General features: G+C 37.3%; 1 protein-coding gene across 1 annotated transcript in view; it reads right to left on the bottom strand.

The window, feature by feature from the left end:
- WDR64 (WD repeat domain 64) overlaps positions 1–16998 on the bottom strand; it is a gene marked incomplete at both ends in the record, with an annotated part of 82399 nt that extends 65401 nt beyond the window's left edge. Inside the window, 5 exons of the mRNA XM_082305459.1 lie at positions 2316–2345; positions 5933–6036; positions 6549–6651; positions 16004–16134; positions 16848–16998. Of these exons, the coding sequence (XP_082161585.1) occupies positions 2316–2345; positions 5933–6036; positions 6549–6651; positions 16004–16134; positions 16848–16998 (519 nt within the window). The remainder of the gene's footprint in view (positions 1–2315; positions 2346–5932; positions 6037–6548; positions 6652–16003; positions 16135–16847) is intronic.
- Positions 16999–21750: the final 4752 nt, after the last annotated feature.

Genomic DNA, 21750 nt, shown 5'->3' on the forward strand with positions numbered 1-21750 from the left:
GCTGAGGTCTTCAACTAGTATAGTTCACTGTATCTTTAATAAGTAAGTGGTGGGTAATGACTTACACTCACATAGATATTGGCCTTTGATTTTTAATAAGTGTTTAGATAACAGCTATTAAAATGCAAAGCTTCAGTTTTAATAAGTATACTTCAAAATAAAAAACCTCAACCAATTTGAGAGATATATCTCTCAAAGAATTCCCAAGTTAATAAATTTAATAACATCATACATTTCAACTGCCTGGAAAGTGGAATTTATTCTCTCAAAACAATCCAGAATTTTATTTCATTGTGATTTGGGATAAGGATATAGAATTTCCATTTTAAGAACAAAATAGCTTAAAATCTTATGTTTGGCAAACATGAGAATCTTTTAAAAAGTATCAAAAAGTTCAACCTCAAGCCCAGTAATAGCCATTTTAATTCCATTTTCAGTGTAGTGGTTAGAGGAAGGGTGAGAAGAAGGTAAATTGGCTAAGGACAGGATTGTTCAGTGCAAACACTTAAATAAGAATGTTAAATAAGATCGCCTATTCCCTAAGACAAGGCAGAGCAGGAAGCAGAAGAAGGTTGTTTTTAACTAGACCACCTGAAAATTTCATAATTCTGATGATACCAAAAAAGTGAATATAACAACAACAACAACAAAGTAACATGACATCACCAAATACCATTAAATCTTTCGGACACAGAGCCAGGAGGATTTCATAAGGTTGTGGGCATGGGTATCTCTCTTCTCTTCACTAACTGCCAGCTCCCCAGTCAATAAATGTCCCTGGGAAGCCACAGATTTTCCCCTGAAAGACTTTACACCCTATGGTAGAGACTGCCATGTTCAGCAGTAATGATCCCAACTGATCCAGTGGTCCCCAGCAGCAATGATCCTCCCTCCCAAGGGGGAGGAATCCAAACTATTTCTAACGTACTTCTTCCTTTTTCTAGGGAAGGCTGAAAAAGTGGAAACATCTCAGCTGGGAAAGGATGGGAGAGTGGCACATGACAACAGAGAGCAGATCAGGCTAGGGCACACAGATCTGGTGCAGAGCTGAACAGAAGTGGGTGCTCACAGATACTAAACAGTGTTATCTGTTGATACTAGACAAGTTTTGGTATTGTATGTTTGGAATCACAATCCTAACAATTATGGTATTACGCCATAATACTGAGAGAGACTTTTAGGTTAAACATATCCTCCTTTCACATTTTTTATGGCAGAAATGTCCTTCAACAGTGCCTAATTCTGCCATGGCTGCCAAGTTTTGTCCTCTGCCATAGCAAAAAGACTTCCACATCCACTGAGGAATCATTAGTGCTCAGAGAGGAAGACGACCCTGCAGCCACATCTGCCCACTGCAGCATCAGGCTGGCACTCCAGCTTCTTCCCCTTGGCATCTCCAAGGACAAGAACCAAACATTGTTCTCATCCTACCTTGGCGTATTTGGACTGGGGAAGTTGTTCCTACAATCAAAGCGGGAACAAACTACTAAAATTCACTCCTGTAACACAGCTGTAGGAGAAGTTCTAAGCTGATTCTAGTCAAAGTTTCCAAAAGTCAATAGGTCCCAAGAGTGTTTCTCACAGTTTACCTCTCTGCATTGATTCCACAGGTTAGATTAGTCCTTGTGACAAATTAAATGCAACCCAGGCCCAGAGCTCTTTTCTGAGTTGGAGTAGTACGGCCTGTGGTCTGGAGTATTTCTATTGCATTTTAGAACATCCACAATATGTGACAGGTAATCAACAAAATGCACTGCCCCCTGGCACGAGGTACCTACAAGGACTTTTAGGGCAAGGAGTCATGTAACTTTGTTAAGACTGATGACAGTTCTCTTGTCTGCAGGTCATGTGAAGGAAGCTCATTACTTAAAGTCTGCAGTGATACTCCCAGGGTAAAAATGAGCTTTTAAAGTATACCCCATGTAGCCAACCAATCTACCTAGCAAGATGTAGCACTGGTTTTCACTAATGAACTTATAATTTTTCCTATTAAAATTTTACAGTGACAGCTTAAGTGTTGGAACTTAGAAGAAAAAATTCTGGAAAGGTAGTGGGTAAGGAACATTTTGGTAGAAAAAACAGCATTTATCTGAGGTTTCTTTTTATCAGAGGAAAGAAATCAAGTTACCCAATTGTTTCTATAACTGAAAGAAATGAATTGAATCTGTTTGACCTATGGCACTCTATGCCAAATTATGCACAAGTCTCAAGGTTCGAAGTAGCATTAGAATAATGCTCAGTTTCTAATTATTTCACTTTAGTACCTGCTGATTTTTAATTCAAATGATTTAACAGAAGGGGGAAAATTAACTTACTTCAACACTGGTTGTTGCCAGAACCCTCATCTGAAAAAAGAAAAATATGTTGTCACAATAACAATTTAGCAATTAAATTAAAAGTCTGAATACAGTCAGCTCTCCTGTATCACAGGCAGACTAGAACAATAAGCCAACAGAAAGAGTTCATGGTTAAGATCTTCTGAGAAAGATCTTTAACCTACCTACTGTTGGTTCCCCTATATGTAGTGAGGAATTTAAACCCCCTCTTTCTCTCACAGTTGTTTCATGGTTTGTTTGTTGGTTTATTTTTTTTTAAATTGAGATGTTGGAGTGAGCAAAATAAGTAAAATAATGCCCATTTTTTACAGTGGAGTACAGATGAGCTGTTCTTCTCATGGAATTGTGCTTCTAATGGTCCTTCACAGCTAGAACAGCTTCAGCTCCTGTAGGAGGTAGGATGTGGCATACAGAAACCCAGGCTAATGCTGGCCCAGATGACAGGTCAACTAGTGCCAGCAAAATACCAGGTAGAGGTAGCATCTTAGGCTGCAAATAGGAACACCCATATTGGTACAGCATCTTTCAGTAAAGTTAACTATTGGTGGACAGCGTAGCATGTGACTCAAAAACTACAGTGTTTAAAGTCACAGAATGGTAGGCATACCTGTCACCATCATCCAGTAGAGACAGAGTCACCTTCTTTGTCCTTTAACAAAACCACTATTCAGTTTTCAAAAGCAGTTTCAACCTTTTCCCTTCTGAAACACGCACAGCTGCTTTTTCACCTCCTCTTGTCACGGCTCATCTTCAGTAATAAATCAGTGATGCCTCATTCTCATCCCAGCAATTCCACATTTCATAAACCAAGAAGCTAGGATCAATGTCTCTCTTCCCATAGAAGTGTGATGCCCAGTGTCATCATGGACAGTCTTTGAGCAGAGTTTAAAACTATTGTTAAGCAAGAGTTTAATATCCACGCACTGTTATCAGTTTTGGCTTTATCTACAGTAACATTGACTAGAACATACACAGAGAATTTTCCTTAAGGCTGCCTACTCCTACAGGTCTTCTGTGCTGATCAAGGCAGCATCCATGTCTGAGATCCTGAGAAGGGTAACTATCTGTCTCATGTTCCAGAGTAAGCAGGAAATGGCTAATAATGCAGAGCTGCATACAGGTGTTGAAGCATATTAGGTCCACATTTGTTGCGGAAAACAATGCTTAGCCCTCAAATAGAGAACCTGCTGGTCTACAAATGAATATTTCTTTGCCTTCACTTCAATTTCCGATAGCTGCAGATATGTAAGACAACATGGAATTTCTTATCACAGCAACCAGGGTTAACAAAAGTCTCCAAGCCCTCTTTTAAACAATAATTAGATTCACTAGCAATTTACATAGTGGATGATGGAAGCCTGTTACTGGTGAAATAGGAGATGATTTTGAAAGCTATCCTGATGTATACAGACTAAATTTAGCATTCTTAATGCCATTTAACATGACTGACATTACTTATTTGCTGATAAAAAATCAGATTAATTCTTATTTAACTGAAGTTTAATAGATTGACAAGCTGTGTGATGGTTTGCTACCTCTTTATTGTTCCTATTCTTATTTGTAAATTAGGATTTTTTTTTTTAAGTTTTTAACTATTCACAGTCTACTCAGTATCAAGTAAAAACTTATCTAGATTGCCAATTGACTCCAAGGGTATAACACAACCATTAAGGAAATTGTCAAGTTATATTTGCTTTCCAAAGAGCAAAGAGAATAATACTAAGCTGATATTGTGGAAAGCTTGGTTGCACTGGACATCAATTTACACCAGGGTGAATGTGTAGAATATGGCCCTGTCTCTTCCCCCACATGTATGTTTCTTCCTAGTCAAATGCCCCAGAAGTGGCACAGTTAAATTCTGTATTATATTAGATACGTTAATTATATCAGACAAAATATTATTCATTCATGTACATGGAACACATTGAGTTCTGTGGGATATATGTGCATCCAAGAACACCATATGTTTAATAACCTGCACTTTAAAAATGCAACAATTATACAGAAATAAACCTCTCTGTCTATTTGTCAATGCACTGCTCATGAACTCTTATTTTGGCCCCTCCACCAAGAGCACAAGTCCCACCAAGCAGCATCTTCAGGGCAAGCATCTTCATATTCCCTTACCAATATGTCGCAAAGACAAACTGGACAAAACAACTCACTAGCTGAGATTTTAAGACAGGTCTCTTTAAATCCTTGGTCTCTGAGAGAAGAAGAATGATGCAAAAGTTGCCAACTCTATATTCGCCTTTGTGATGTGAAGTGACATTCTAGCAACAGGTCTCAAATGACTGCAATGCTAAAGAACTAGAGTTTTCCTTGTATCAAGATTTATCAGAACAATTCTAATGAAGTCAGAATTCATTTGCTCAGATCAACTGAGATCAGAGATCATATCATTAGTAAACGACTGCTGTCGTAATGCCTTAGTCATTTTCAGAACGTAGTTTTATAAGTGAGATTTCAGGTCCCTAATTCACTGTGTTAAGCAGCTGGGTGTAAAATCATTTATGCTGCACTCACTGATGTCAGAGTGACATCAGTCCAGTCTATGAGGAGGCAGCAATTGAACTTGAAAACAGCATGGGGAGGTGGGGGGTGGGGAAGAGAGCTATTTTTAACATCATACTTTGTGAAATTATTTTTTGTAGGTACGTAAGAGGGATAATGCTCTGGAGGAGAGAGAACTAGGCTTTCAAATAAATTATTTCAGTATTTACCAAAGCTGCAGTATTGCTTTGTTGTTTAATCATCCACAGGAGTCCTTTCTTGCTTTACGTGCTCCTGTCATAAGCATTATGCAGTAATTAGCTGAACCCCCTAGAAAGCATTAGTGCTGCTTTAAAGCTTTACTGCATTGTCTGAAACATTTTTTTTAATAAACTGGTCGTATTAAAACTGTACAAATGTAAAGCGCTGATGAGCATAGATGTGTGATGTACCTCATAGCATCTAGAAGTGCATACCTCTAAATAGTAATATAATCATCTAGGAGACTCATTTACAAATTCTACTTTAACAGCATCTTGAGCCTGAAGTTCTACTTCAAATGGTACAGATCTCCTTATGCTTTGTTGATGAGGGGAGTAACTGTGAAGCAGTGTCATGCAGACTGTCAGAAAATTTGACTTTCAAGCTTCTAGATGTTGCTGTATTGAATAAGTCTTCTTTGCAAACAACTGATAAATGTTTCTGTCCATTCTAGATATTCTCAATAGCTGTAGAAAGTAGTTAGTTCTCTGGTTTCTACTGTATATGCAAAAGTTAATTCCAATAGCATATTTTGTATTAAGGGAAGCTTTTTCTAAAAAGAAACACAGATTATTTTCTATTAAACTAACTTCTGTTAAGAATGTGTTTTATTAGCCATCTCTACTTTCTATCAACTTCTGTGGACTATTCAGTAGGTTTATAATTGAAAATAACAATGTATATTTCCTACTGTACTTAAAAACATAGAAAAAGTTAACTTTAATAAAAAAGATATCTAGCTCTTTTTTATGGGTAAGTTTGCATGCTAGATCACACTTCACTTGGTTCCCATATATACTGCCTAATGGAATAATAAAAAAGTTTGTTTGAGTCAGAATTACCTGGTTGTTAAAAATAGTTAGCACTCCTTTCTGAGAGGATGTTACTGTGAAATCCAGATGGGGCACTTTCACTATACCCTTTATCACATCTTGTCTCTTGACAACTGTCAATGACAAAATATTACTCTTTATCTTACAGACACAGAAAATCTAAACAAATAGAACCATAATATCAAGACTATTTTTTGTCTTCCTGAAATGCATATTTGTACCAACTCCAAGGCAGTAATGCATTATATCATAGATTATCCTATACTTGATTTAAAAAATCATGTTGCATTTTTAAATATCATTAATGCATTATGGATGTGCTAGTTCTTTCTACATTATTTAAAAAATACAGAAAAGCAAAGAATAACTGCATAAATAAATAGCCTGAGTAAGACAAATTCATAATTTCAAAACAATTTAGGAAAATGGAGAACTGGGCAAGACAGCAGTGGAGTGTTCAGACACAAAGACTTTAGTAAAAAACCATATATTCTGGAACACAGAAGAAGAAGAAGCATGAATAATAAGCAAAAACAGACATGAGCTCTTATTACTGTACTTTCAATAAAGTGTGCAACACACAGCATTAAAAAAATAGTTTTGGATACAAGATTAAGTATGTCACCTGCATGAGTAATCTGCTTTTTTTCAGATACAAGGAAAACCATGTTTTCTTCTTTCATCTGGGAAGACATGGCATCACTTTCTCCTATGAAATAGCCAAAAATCTAAACAAAACAAAATAGAAAAAACCAAGCAATTTATAACAAACCTACTTCTGGAATATATGTTTATATAGAGAGAGTCAAATATTTATCTGACTTAGTTTTATATTTATATTTATATTTATATTTATATTTATATTTATATTTATATTTATATTTATATTTATATTACAAATTATATTACAAATATTTATATTACCATTTAATATTATTTTAGTAAGTTTCCTAGTGTTATTTGCCTTAACGATTAGCTGTCAGTATGACTTTATATTGCTGAGATCTGCTACTCAGGCATAGTCTTTCTTCAGTGTTTGGAAAGAAGCCAGCATACACAGGGCTTCTAAGAATAAAAACCGTCTAATTGATAAAGCTGTTAATACAGCTTTGCCTTTTAACGATTGTTTGCAAAGTCATCTTCAATTTCCTTCAGTTTCCAGTTTTACCTACTTGTGCTTCCTCAGCTAGACCTCAGCTAGAAGAAAAAACAGTAAAAGGCAGACAAAACAGATTTCTCTGTATTTATAAACTGAGAGATTCAAAGTAGCATAATGTTTAGCCTACACAGAAGAAGAGCTTTTCCATAAAGATATGTTGATTCCCATTTGCCTGGAAAAAATGGAATATAAAGTCAATTTTTAAAATTATTTTTCAGCCATGTCCCTAAGCCTGGCAATGTTCCATTTGTACTGATCATGATGGAGATCCCCAGACAGGATATTCAGGTAAGTAGCTCATTTCTGTTCCAGGTTGTGACAATGCTTCAGCTGAAATGCTCTCCAAACCTCAAGCTCCATACCCAAGAGTAGATTAGTCATTTCCTCAGGAAATTAGTTCAGCTCCACTCAGCTGTACAGATATTTTTTAATCTTCTTTCTCATATTATGAACATTATATATACTCACTTTCTTCCACGAATTCTAAAAGCAATGCCCCTTTGGATGCAAGACAAGACTTTGCATGTTTTTCTGGTTCAACATTTTTCATGGTATACAACAAGAACTCATGTTTTTCTTCTTTGAGAGATTCAGATGTACATCTTTAAAAACAAATATTCTTACACAACATTACTCCCCATCTTTCACTACACAGCTCCCTCCATACCATGCACGCAATTATTATCTATCATACAACATCAGTCAGTACATCGCCTGTCTATTATAGCCCCTTACATTCCTCTTTCTAGTTTCTTGTAATATCACCTTGTCTTTCCATCCTGTATCCAAACAGGAGACAGGATTTAATATCCTAAATTCCAGGTGTATGCTCCTTCTGCAAAGTTATAATAACATAATCTTCACAATCTCCGGTGTGCTAATAATTCATACATGTGGACTGTTTTTCATATTATGGCATTTTCACAGTTGATTCTCACTGTTTTAAGTTCCATCTGAATCCCCCAATTGTTTAGTATTAAATAGAAAGGTTCTGAAACAATCAGTGTGTCTAGAACATTATAATGGAGTGTTTCCCCCCAAAATTAAAGATGTACTTTTTCCACTATCATCAGTTAATATTCTTGTAGCAGGTCTCCACCTATAATATGTGTAAAGACAGTGTTACAGAATCGCAGCATCACAAAGTCATGAGGTTGAAAAGGACCTCTTGGGATCATTTAGTCTAACCCCCCTTTCCAAGGGGGTCAGCTACACCAAGTTGCCCAGGACTCTGTCCAGTTGGGTTTTGAATATCCCTAAGGATGGAGACTCCACAAACTCACCTGTTCCAGTGTTTGATCACCTTCATGGTAAAAAAGTGTTTTCTTGTGTTCAAATTAAATTTCATGTGTTTCAATTTGTGCCCATTGCCTCTTGTCCTGTCAGTGGGCACTATGGAGGAGAGTCTGTCTTTCTCTTCTTCATTCCCCCCCACATTAGGTATTTACACACAATGTTAAGAATCTTCCCTTCTCCAGACTAAAAAGTCTCAGCTGTCCCAGCCTTTCCTCATATGAGTGGTGCTCCAGCCACTTAATCATCTTCATAGCCCTTCACTGGACTCGCTCCAGTAGCTCCATATCTCTCTTGTACTGGGGAGTCCAGACCTGGACACTATACCCCAGGTGTGGTCTCAAGTCCTGAATAGAGAGGATCACCACATTTGATCTGCTGGCAACTGTTTTCTTAAGCCAGCCCAGGGTGCTGTTGGCCTTCTTTGCTACAAGGACACATTGCTGGCTCATGTTCAAAGGACCAAGGGTCTTTTGTGCAGAGCTGCTTCTCAACTGGTCTGTCACCAATGTGTACTGGTGCATGGGATTATTCATCCCCAGGTGCAGGACTTTGCACTTCCCTTGTTGAACCTCATGAGGTTCCTGTCACCCCATTTCTCCAGCCTGTTGGCAGGCCTCTGTTGGCAGCAGCACAACCCTCTGGCATATCAGCCACTCCTCCCAGTTTTGTATATGCAAATTTGCTGAGGGTACACTCTCTCCCATTGTCCAGGTCATTAATGAAGATGTTAAATGGTATTGGCTCCAGTACTGATGCCTGGCATACACCACTAGTGACTTGCCTCCAGCTGGGTTTTGTATCACTTAGGGGTTCAGCCAATATTCTTTCCACCTCACTGCCCACTTATTTAACCCATATTTTGTCAGCATGTCTATGAGTATGCTATGGGAGACATTTTCAAAAACATTACTAAAGTCAAGGTAGACAACATCCATTGCTCTCCCCTTACCCACCAAGCTAGTCACCTCATTGTAGAATCCTGTCAGGTTGGTTAAGCGTGATTTCTGTGGTTGCCCCTTTGTAAATCCATGCTGACTACACCTGATCACCTTCTTGTCATACACATGTTTGGAAATGGTTTCCAGAATTAGTTGCTCCATCACCTTCACCAAGAATTGAGGCAAGGCTAGTTGTCCTGTACTTCCATGGATTGTTTTTCTCACCCTTATTGAAGATAGGAGTGATGTTTTACTTTCTTAAGTATATATTCCCATTTTCCAAGCAGTGGAGAAGAGGCCCTTCACCTTTCTGGGGACTAAGAAAGATTTCGGTGGGAGGACTTTTTCTTTAATGATAGACTGACTTGGTATCAGGTCACCCCTGAGTCCTGACAGGGTGCTGGATGCAGTGGTTGGGCTAGGCCAGTAGCTGCCCTAAAGCCAACAGAGGTGGAAGTTCTCAGTGAGACACCCAGGTGTGTCCTGTCACACTTCCTGTAGACATGAGGTGGTGCCACATCTGATCTTTTGCTTCTGCCCAGCAGGCAGAACACTGCCCAAAGAAAGGGCATCTTAGAAATCCCTTACAGCTGCATAAATGGCTTCTGCTGACTCCAACATGGAGACAGGAGATCCCAACAAGCCCCACCCCATAATGTCTACCAGAGGTCGACAAAGAGCATAAAACATGAAGCAAAATGTAATTTACACAACTTTCAGATGTTGTTGTTAGATGCCACTAAAAAAATAGAGCTTTCAAAGTGCAAACTGCATTCGGGAAAGAGATGCAGAGGTCAGTTTCCCAAGTCATGGATAAATGACAGCTGTTAGACTCTCTAGGATAGGTCTTTTATATTTTGAAGCCAGTAAATGACTAAGGGTAGATCCTAATTTAACTAAAGAGAAGATTTAAAATTAATTTTTTTTTAATAAAAAATTGTCCTTTGAGTATAGGCATATTGTTGTGGAGACTGCTGGAAACTTAGGAAACCCTTGAACATGGAGGTACGTGAAAAAGAGAAACATCAGGAAGACAAAGAAATAAGAACACTCATACAAGGCCATGATCTTTTAGGTCATGGAAATATATTTGGAAGATTTTGTCAAGCTAAAGAGAAGCCAGATATGGAGAGGTAAATTTGGAAAAAAATAGATCTGTGAGAGTAGGAAGAGATAACAAAGGGTCAGGGATAGAGTTCTGGGAAAGGGCAGCAGGGGAGAGACAGAGATGATAAAAGAGAAATATCAAAGGAACAAAGTGACGTGTATCCCTCTTCCTTGACTTTCAAGACTGAGGGCAAGCTCAGCAGTGCCAAAAGTAGCAGGAGAACTCAGAAGAACAGGGATAAAATATAGTCCTTTTATAAAAAAATCATTAGAAAACTGGAGCACAGACAGCAGAAACCATGATGGTTATTTAGGATGTTACAGAAAGTAACTGTTATCAATGATACATTTGAACAATTAAGTGATAAAAAGGAAGCTGAAGCAAGATCATTGTTCACAGGGGGTAATTAATGATATATACAAGTTGCAGTTTATAAATGTGATTCGTCTAATATAACTAGTAGGCTAATGAACATAATAAGAATGAATGTATCAGGTAAGGGAGGAATATCTGTCTCTTTCACCATCTCTCTCAAACAACAGCTGGTCTCAACTAGAATACCCAGAATACTTTCCAGTCTTAAGAGGCTAATTACCATTTCAATAGAGTTTTCAAGCATGTAAAGGAGCAGATTTGCTCTGCCCTCCCCCGCTCGCCCCCCCCCCCCCCCCCCAAAAAAAAAAGTAAACTTTCACTTTAAAGGAATGAAAAGGCTAAGGAGGATGAGAAAAGCAAGTGGGACATAAGCTGGTCAAGTGTTCACTACAGTCAACTTAAAAATTAAAAAAAAAAAATTTAAAAAAGGAAGAGCTACAGATATGGGTGGAAGAAAAAAAAAAAGTCTGTGATCCTCACCAGTAAGTAAATGTGTACATCTTTGAATGGCAATAAGTGAAAAAATGGGTGAGGAGACTTCAGAGCTGTAGTGCAGTTACACTTATAAGCCTGTGGCATAGTCAGAAGAACAAAGAACACTGCCTTCATTCCTGACATTAGTAACTCTCCAGGATAACCTGGACCATTTTGAAACTGTAGAGTTTGTCAGAGTAAAAAAATTTAAAAAGACCACCACCACATAATATGTAGGATACAAATCAATCCCATTTTATTTTATTAGAACCCATTCAAATAAGCCTCGAAAGATCTGTTTCGGTCCAATCATTACAGATAGGATGTTACCACAATTACAGTAGATCAAAAGCTGATGCTGAAGCTATGGTTGATGTAAATTGGGCTTAGACAACAATCAGCTGATCAATGCAACAATTATTCTGTTTCAGTGTAAGCTAAATCTGGAGAATTCCAGGAGTCAGTAGTTTTCTTAATTCATTTTTCACCTCTTTCTCTATACCCAGCCTACCTGTAAAACAAATCTTATCCTTTTTGTCCTGAAAGAAGCTTAGATTTATGTTCCATAGTGTATAGATAGCTTGTAATATATATCACCATCAGATTTCCCGCTAAACAGAAAAAAAACCCAAAAAAGTGAAAAACTCACTGCAGCTTTTCAATGCAGTATTATATTTCAAACTGTACTCGATAAGGCTGTGTCAAGGTAAAGAAATTAATGTCAGACTGAAGCTGATTCAAATAGTCTGATCTTTGTCTATTCCATAACTGAATTGCCACTTCCATCACGGATGAATTTGCAGTTACTTTGCATTAAATATTTCTCCCCACAAGAGAAAATAAAAAAAAAAGCACATTAATACTTTAATCAGGAGTCTTCTGAACAGAGAAATAACAAATATTTGTACTTCACACCCTACAGCAGTCAATATAGTCTCACTGATATCCATCTTCTACGTGAAATGTATGGTTTTTTCAAGAAAGTTTATACACAGGGCATTTTAAAAGGCTGTCATCAGTCAGCTCACACTTGGTAAAATTTGAGGAATGCTCATAGAAAGGGTTCTGGGGAATTTTATCCCAGGCAAATCCCACACAGATTTCATAAGGAAACTAAAGGGACTTCACCTCTTTTATTAGACCCCATATTGTCCTTGCTGGTGTAATTAGGTAACCCAGGTAACTACTCTGATTGCATCGGAAACTCAAGTAAGGTTTTGGAGTAAAAGATACTCACTCCAGTAAACAAACAGAGCTTCCTTCAGTTGTCTTATAAACTAATGAGCCTGAACATAATTTGCTACTCTTCTGCTTCCCTAAACAAAGGACTGTCAGTTTGACAGTCACCATGAATTCAGAAGTACTTTTCTCAACTGGTCCCTGTTTCACACCCATAGAGCATATTTTACTCTGTATAGGATATGTGTCTAGCTTGCCACATCTACACAAGAGATTATGTCACCTCTCTCCAATCCCATACAAAGAGCAGTAAGAAGTTTGAAATGAGGTACAGAATTTTGAATAGTACAAGAATTTGCCTAGTGCTGTAATGACATAGTACTTCAGCCTGTCTGATGGCGGCCAGCCATTTCAAGAACTTAGCTTGTATATCATGTACCAGCAAATCCAGAAATGTCTTTCCCCCCCTTCCCCTATTTTTAGAGAGTTTCAAAGAAATGCTGAGCAAAGCCAGGACTTCACCTTTAAGTATGCTCTCATGTTGAAAGGGGAAGTAATGAAGAAGGGTAACATGCAAACAGGAGACATGCAAAGATAAAAGATTTCAAATTTACCTCTTACCAGTTGACTTTAATAATAGAGCAATTGAATGTGGGCTAAAGTTCTGATCTGATCTGATAAAGAGGGCTTGTAGGCAAATTCACTAGAAGGCAGTTACATGATGTTTGATACCCTCTACAGCTGACTATTTCACAGATTTCCTCCTAGCCCTCCTTGAAGAAAGTCTGTAATGCCTGACATAAGCAAAATTTGTAAGTAATGTGACATTATATGTAAAAACAATGTTAAGAGAGGTATTAACCAGAAATGTTCCCATATAGGAGCTTATTAAATTGAAAGGACCGAATACACTGTTTTTAGGATGATATTAAGAAAATACTTGATAGAAATTGTTGATAACTTGTAAAGAACAGGTGTTGGGTATCTTCAAGGTTCAAATAATAATGTGATGTTCCAGTGTAACATAAAATGGAAACATGCTAATAAATTTGTACTTTATGCCACTTGCTAATGCCTTGCCTTATGGCTTTAAGTCCAGCAAGGACTTGCCATATATGCAGTGCCACCTATGCTATCACAGGAAAGTTATGGTGTGCTGGAAGTTATGACCCATCTGTACAATTCTGTCTTCAGGTAGAAAACAAACAAACAAAATCTTGTAGTAACGTATGATTATGGATGCTCTTGATACAGATTGGCTCTAACAATGTAAAAATCAGTCGTTTTTTATAGAACAATTGCTTGAAACACTATCCATGGGAAATACCTTACTAAAAGATACTTTTCTAGAGCAAGTGTTCATAATTTCTCATAACGCATACAAAAAAGGGCACCATGTTTAAAAGAAACAAAACAAAGTACTTTTTCACAAAATGTGTAAAATTGTGGATGCTACGGAAGTATCCTTTTTAGGTAGGTTCAGAAGTAATTTACAAACAGATAGATTACAAGTCCATCAAGGGATACTAAACACAGAGTGCAATTGCAACTCTGCCACAGAAAATCCTTAAGCTGTATGCAGCCAGAAGCGAGAAGGATAAACCAGATCTACTATTTCATAGTTACCTCATTCTTACATGAAGATTTGCTATTTACCGCCATTAGAGACAGAAAAAGGAATTACATCTCACCCATCTACAGATTCAAATAATACATACAGAATTCTCTGATTAAAAAAGTCTCTGCGAAAATGCTGCCATACCTCTAATGCTTTACGTTTAAAGTAAAGGGTAGATTTATCCCTATGAAAAGGAGAAGAGGAAGGAGAGGAAGCAGAGGAAAGAGAGAAAAGAGCAGAAAGAAAAGGAAGAGAGGAAGCGTTTCTGATGGTTTAGACTTATCCTCAGAGCACAAATTGCATACTGTAGTCATAAGAGATTTTGCATTTTGTCAAGAAACTTCAGGCCAATGCGTATCAGTGAAGTAGTTCAGGAGAAGACCTGGACATACTCAGGCTCCATGCTGCCTTATCAGGAATCTAGTATATCAAACTTTGCTTGAGGATAAGCAGTTCTTGTAGACTACTCAGTGCTCTTTCACAAAACAAGCAGGAAAAACGTTTTTATTCAGTTAGGTCATGCTTTAACATGTATTCATGTGTATCTACATAATAGGCTCAAGGATCTTGGTTCAGAGAGAACAGGGGCCAACTTCCTCAACTCGTATAAACCAGTGTAACATAATTAATGTTTAATAAGAATTTTGATTTGCAAGTTCAGCTGGTGTACCAAACACATAGGGGTAGGAAAGAAAAGTAGTTCACCTACAAATAAAAATGTAACCTACCCAGGCTTTATTGAATTCATTCTAATTAACCTTTCTTATCAGACCTCCAATGGCATGCCTTTATAAGGACAGATACCTCTCAGAGTTGGAAAGAGTGGAATAAGAAAAATCATACATATTTGGAACAAAAAATAGTCTTGCTTGCTGAAATTACTTGACTGATTTTGTAACCAGCACGGTATGAGCAAATCTTGCTCTTAAAAATTTGCTAGAATTAGCAGCATGGACTCTCCCATGTGTTAAGCTGTTTTGCATGATATATTTAGAAGTCTGAAATTAGCCAGAGATAGTCAGCAGAAAATCCAATACAGGGAATCTCTTAGCAAAAAGCTTGTAGAGACAACCTTGTCATTTGCAAAATACCCACCTGTTTACCCACATGAAAAGGGGGGTAAAGGCAGGGCTCAGCAAAGGTCTTCCATACTTAATCTTTCACTGACATGATGGCCTGAAAGAACTAGTCCTCACTCTAGTGAAATAGGTTAGGGATGCCTTTAGTGATTATTTTCATATTTACAACTTCCACTTACACGGAATACTATCTTCTGATGCTCAAGCTTCACATTTCAGGTTTTGTCATGAGGAGCATAGGATTTTTCTTACCTAAACTAAAGATATAATAGCATAGGACACAGAATAACACAAGCTAGAAAGAGCTGAATTTTACAATAATACAAACTCCTTCAGTTCTCAAGGCACATACCCGAATGGATATCACCACTCAAATTTGGCAAGAGAAATTCCAAAGACAGATTTTACCCTCCTATCTTCCAATGTCTTCTCTGGAAATTTGCATTTAATCAACAAATGGGCACATGCAAATTTCTAAATTGTTTACTATCAAACTGAACATGGAGCCTCTTTCTTTCTCAACTTGTTAAAATTAAACATCACTTCTTAAATAGGATAACATAGCAACAAGTCAAGTACTCTAAGCAAATCCTTCAATTTAGCTTTTGTCTAGATCAACCAAAACAATACATTTTATCTAATTTTCTAGCTTCAGAGGCATATCTGTTTTCCAAATAATTTTTTTTAGGAAATGAATGGCAGCCAGGATAAATAACAACATGAAAGTGCCCCATTATGCCATATTGCTCATGAACAACAGACCTATGAACAACACATAATCAACAGCTTAATACTGCTACCTTTTAAGATTTCAATTAGTTGTTTATATTTAATAAAGGTTTAGAAATCCTTACCTCACACCATTCTGTCCTTGCATCAAGGTTGTTACTAATCTTCCTGAAAAAGGCCTTAACATTATGATCCTTGACTTCTGGACCGAAAAGTGTCTGTGTGGTTGTATAGAACTTAGCATAGTCTATCACATCTGTTTGGGAGGAACAATAGCCACAGAGTTAAAAACTGGCATGGTACAGCTTCCTTCCTTATACCCCCTTCCTCCTGTTTTATTTCTCCTTCAATATCAATAGCATGCAAGTTCCAGCTCCTCAAACTGTATTCACTAAAGCATTTTGCAACAACACCAAGAAAAATTCAGTCTTCATGTTCAGTCTTTTCAAAACCACCTGATTTGCAATACATGACAGGAAACAGGTAGATAAAAGAATAGGTGAAAAATTCTCACCTCTTCTTTCTTTCCTTACTCTGCCACAATTCTGCTTTATTGATCTGAACCTGAATGGTGTCCTGGGTTAAAGTTTATCCTTTCATGCAACAATAGCCACTTGCATTGAGAAAAGCAAAGCTTTGCCCTGATTATTTACAATTAAGCAACTGGATTTACATAATTCATTGGGTTCATGCTTTTACAGATGACTAGAAACGTCGCATCGTGCTGACTTGAATATGTGGCAACTCTGCCAATTATATTTTGTGAGCAATCACCATAGCATTATTATTTGACCAGAAGTCCTAACAGGAGGATAAAAGCACTATCATAGCACAATCTGCCTATTTCCTGTAAAAATCAAGAAGTCAGAGTTTGAACATTAATTTGAAGTCTTTCTTATAGTCTTGTCTCTATGACACCTCCTCTCCATATGAAAATTACAGTTTTCCATCAGAAAGAGTATCTCTTACCATCATCTTCAATATACAAGCCTAATCTCTCCTTTGTCTTCTGGGTTACTGTTTTTTCAACTAGTTTCTGGAACTGCTTCAAAGCATTCTTGAAATCCGGCACTTCGAGAGCAGAGCAACTCTCTTTATCACAATCCTTCTTTTCAGACATCCTTTATTAACAGAGGACAAGGTAAGAGGGAGAGCTTTTCTTACAGCCTGGTCCAAGCCTTGTTTTGCCCCTTAAATCTTAAACTCCCACATGAGTTCATAGGAAATGCAGCTTCATGACAGGTATACCAAGCACTACATAATAAAAAAGAGGTGACTCTGGCTTGGCATCTCAAGCTGGCAAACATACTAGTGAACTGTTGATGTCACAACACCCCATTACATCACAGAATCCTACTCGCTGAGTCGCCCTAGGTCACAGACCAGGATCACTAGTAATCTGGTATGTGAGATTATTTCATGGTATCTCGTGCAATTGGTGATTGAACAGGCATGAACTTTCTCACTTCCAGAGCCAGACAAGGATTTCATCAGGGTGCAATTCTGCTATAGCTGGCACCGGTTTAGCAATATGAGATCACTTTCTCCAGTAAGAATACACCTTTGAGACTAGCTGTTGCAAGTTTATCACATCTTTCAGACTTTTGTACTGAGTGAGGAGGAAGAAAGATTATACCAGTTATCTCTAAGTTTCATGTTATCTTCTTACTCTTTGGATTATTTTCAAGTTTTCTGCCAAACGCCGCATACCAACTAACAGTTAGGAACAGCTGCAATTGTGGATTCCCTTGGATCCATACATCATCTGGTGAAGAATGACAGAGCCAGTTCTCCGTTTATATTTGCTCTGTGACAGGAGAACTGAGACCAGCCTGATGATATCCTAGCATGTGCTACTGCTGCAAGGCTTGGCCAGGGATCTCAATCTAGGTGGGGATGCCTTGTTTTACAGTAGCAAGAAGAGCATTTTACCAGGGATGTTAAGTTATGAATCATTATTCACATAGTACAAAGAGGCCAAAGACATCCACTCCAATCCGAAAAGAACTAGAAAAGCACTTTTTGACAGTTAGTTCTTGGGAGTAACATTGAATGTTTGCTTCCTTAGTAAATTTGTCTCCATTTCTTGAATATATGACTTGTTGTCCTCTTCATTGTATTCAAAATGCCTACTCAGTGAAACAGAACTTCCAACCTAGAAACCCAATTACCCTGCAGAAATATTTTTTTTTAATTGCATATATGACTATGATTGAGATTGCAAGAAAGAGTTAGTTATTTTCAGCTGTTCAATTGCCTCTCCCTTAATCTCTTACAGCCATTCAAACTCCCTTTACTTGTCTTACTTCCAGTCAAGTTACTGTTTCTTTCTCCTAACATGCAACTAATGAGCCCAGAGATTAAGTGTTGGCTCTTAACATATGCTTGGCCAAAGCTCAGCTATATGTCTTAAATGGCTACTGTTTTGAAAAGGGTCTGCATTTAACTTGCACCTAAGTTCAGTCAGGATCTTAAAGTTAGAATAATTCTATACCAAGGTACCCCAAGGACCTTCCTGTTTTTTGTTCTCAAGGCCTACTTAAACAGAAGCTGGATGGGGTTATTCAGAAAGCAAAGTTGCACCTATCACTTTCTTTTGAGAGTGGCAGCCCAGAGCACTCACTGACTAATCAAAATTGTTAGATATGCTACCCAGTGCCTTGAGATCTGAGAGAATTTTTGCCCTACAAGAGCACCAGTCCTTGTATTATATCTGTGTTGTCTTTCTAACCAGCCACATGTCAAATTCTTTACTGAATAGTGAAACCCTCGGGTATCTTACTGGAGTGGTGGAAAAGTGAATTTATTTTTCCTCTAGCTGAAAGAGAATTAAGTCCAAAACTATCCCTTGAATGAGTAATGCAGTGACTACTGAAGAAAGGGAAAATACCAGTTCTTGTGGGAATATTCTAAACAATCAAGCTTCATTCATTCTTTGGAAAGGAATGATGTAAAAAAATGTCTCCAAAGAATGGTTCATTGCAGTGAATTTTAAGAAGGAAACATTTTCCTGAAAAACAAGGTGCTTGAGAAAGGAGTTTTATGATTTGCACCTGTGACCATTACTGTTATTCTATTGAGTAAACAGTCATAGTTTAACAAAAAAAGGCTGTAAGTATCAGTAATTAATATGTTAATTACTTTGGATCATGTAATGATCACAGATTCTCTGCATATGGAAGCTATTTATTTTGCTTGGGGTTCTGGATTCTATGCTATACCTCGGATGATCAACTTTCAGTTCCTACAACCCTTTACTGAATCTGACCCCTTATGCTTGATAACATTTTGCAAATTTTAAAGGCTTACCATTTTTTGACACTGCCATGTGAGGCAGTGTGTTCTACTGTGAAGTCAGAAGAATTGTGTTCTTGTCATGGCTTTGCCATTTCTTCTTTCTTGGTAACCCTGTCAGGTTGCTAAAATCTACCTGTAAAACAGGAACAACAACCTAACTCTGAATTAGTTCCTTTAAAGTATTACTAATCCTTATAAGTTAATGATGTCCACATTTTATGTACGCGATATCTGCGGTTCCTTTTGTATCACTACACTATGCTGACATTAAATTCTGGCACCTTTCTGTTTATCAAACTACTCCCATGTCCGCTGCACATTTACGTGAATATTATTAGCATAATAAATATTAACTGAACTGTAATTGAAGGTGAACAAAACTGTTCATGGCACCAGCTATGCTTAAGCAAACATGCATTTACATTTGTTCACTGATATTCCAGTTAGTGAAGTCATTAATTGACATTCATTAACACAATCACATATTTCTGTGATCAACAAAATTCTAAAGTGCTTCAGAGAAGCACATCAATGATGATAAATAGAGGCTCGTATCTTCTGCCATTCAAAAAAAAAATGGAGCTCATGAGGAAATAATGAGAAAAGTTGTTGTCTCTCTTTTTGTTCCACTCACTAAGGTTACTTACATGATCCTAGATTATTTTTGGTTTTATACCAGTGCAGATGTTACTGCTTTATTAAGCAGATGATTAAGTTTCAAGAAAATTTAACTAGAACAAGCAGGCCAAAATATCCGTTTTAACCCTAACTAGTGTCCTTCCTCCTAAATTTAAGAGGCATCATGAATTCATAAAGTTTAAATCCAGAAGAGACCTTGAGATCTTCTACTTTCACCTCCTCTATGTTACAGATCATTAAATATCAGCCATTTATCACTATAATGAGCCCAACAACTTTGTTCTAAAGCATAACTTGCGGAAAGGTATCAAGTTTTAATCTGCAGACACTATGAGATGGAGAATCCATCATGTTTGTTCCAAAGGTTAATTGCTCACATTGTTAAAATTTAAGCCTCCTATTTGAATTTGTGTAGCTTTAGCTTCCATTCAGCAATGGAATGTCTTCACTGATTTAGAGTAATAGTTGGTATATTCTCCTACTAGGGGCCTTTGTACATGAATTACTTCTCCATTTTTTTCTCTTGTTAATTAAAGCAGATTGAACTCTCTGCCTGCTACTGCAACATTTTCCTTCAAGCCTCAAAATAATGTTTGTGATTCTTTTCCACATTTTCCAGCTCTTCAGTATCTATAAAGGATGCTGATGCCATGTTGCTGTGCTATATACCATAATAAAGAGATTAGTACTCTGGTCAAATAATGAATTTCAGTCTATTTGTTAAACTCACTTTTCACTAGACCATATTGATCAATTTCTTTGTATTGTTCTTTAGCTATTGATCTCAAGATCAGCTTTTCTATTACTTCACCCAAGGCTTATGACAGGTTCATTGGTCAAGGTTTTCTTGAATTTCTGTACATGGAATCTCTGCTCCATTGAGATTCTGTAGTTGAAAGGAAAGGAGAAATTATGTTTTATATTTTTTTGTGGCTATCTAAAGGATTGACATCAATCAGGCATGTTTCAAGAATATCAAAATCACTTCTTCAAAAAAACAGATAAAAACCATAGTCTTCACACACACTTGGGAAAATCAGCTGAACAACAGTTTTGAAACACAAAGGGAAGACAAAAATTTGATATTAAACAAATTTACTAAAAGTAATGCATGTAAGTGTCTCTGCATGAAATAGCTAACTCTTCAGGGAAAGTGGTGTTTCAAGATATGCTACCTAACTTTCTAACATGAGCAATGCAACTGCTTGAAGTTCTATCATTTCCACTGGGAAGAGCACAAAAGTTTCTTGGTACTCCTGCTCAACAGCAATGAGCATGTCTTTCAATTAGAATAAGGAATAGAGTTTGGCAGAGAAAAGCAGCACTGATTCCTGGAAAAGGGAGCAATAGCTCGAGGATGCATTTTTGCTAGTTCCAACAGCCATTCTCCAGGAAAATGTTCCCCTTATGTGTCAAGGTACTCAGTGGCGGGTCAGATACTGTATCTTGGTCAGAGTTACAGTGTATTTGATATATTGCTTCCAGCTGAATCCTTGTTAAGCAGTGTTTCCGGTTGATGAATTTTGCCAGTCAGTGTCCTCTAAGCTTGTGTGGCATGAGTTTATATTCTCATTTCTCAATTAATAACAGTGGTTTAAGGTTTATTAAAGATATTAACATCCATCCTTGGAATGGAAAGGTTAAGAATAGAAAGCTATGTTTTGTTCTCTTGCAATCGCCCATGAAGAAACTTCATGTTATAATGAAAATACATGGAAACAACAAATGAGGAACCATTGCTTTCAGTACTGGCTGATTCTGTTGTCTTTGACGTTCAAACTAAAAAAAAATGTACAGTAAAATTTTAAAAGAAGATGTGATGATTGAGTGGACTGACAAACAAAAGTGGAGAAGATAGGAACTACATTAGAAGATAAGCAAAGTCTAAAAGGGAAATTCAATATTAAATTGATGAGTAACAGGAAGTCCTTGCATT

The sequence above is a fragment of the Platalea leucorodia genome, assembly GCF_965183815.1.
Source record: "Platalea leucorodia genome assembly, chromosome: 3".
NCBI lineage: Eukaryota > Metazoa > Chordata > Aves > Pelecaniformes > Threskiornithidae > Platalea > Platalea leucorodia.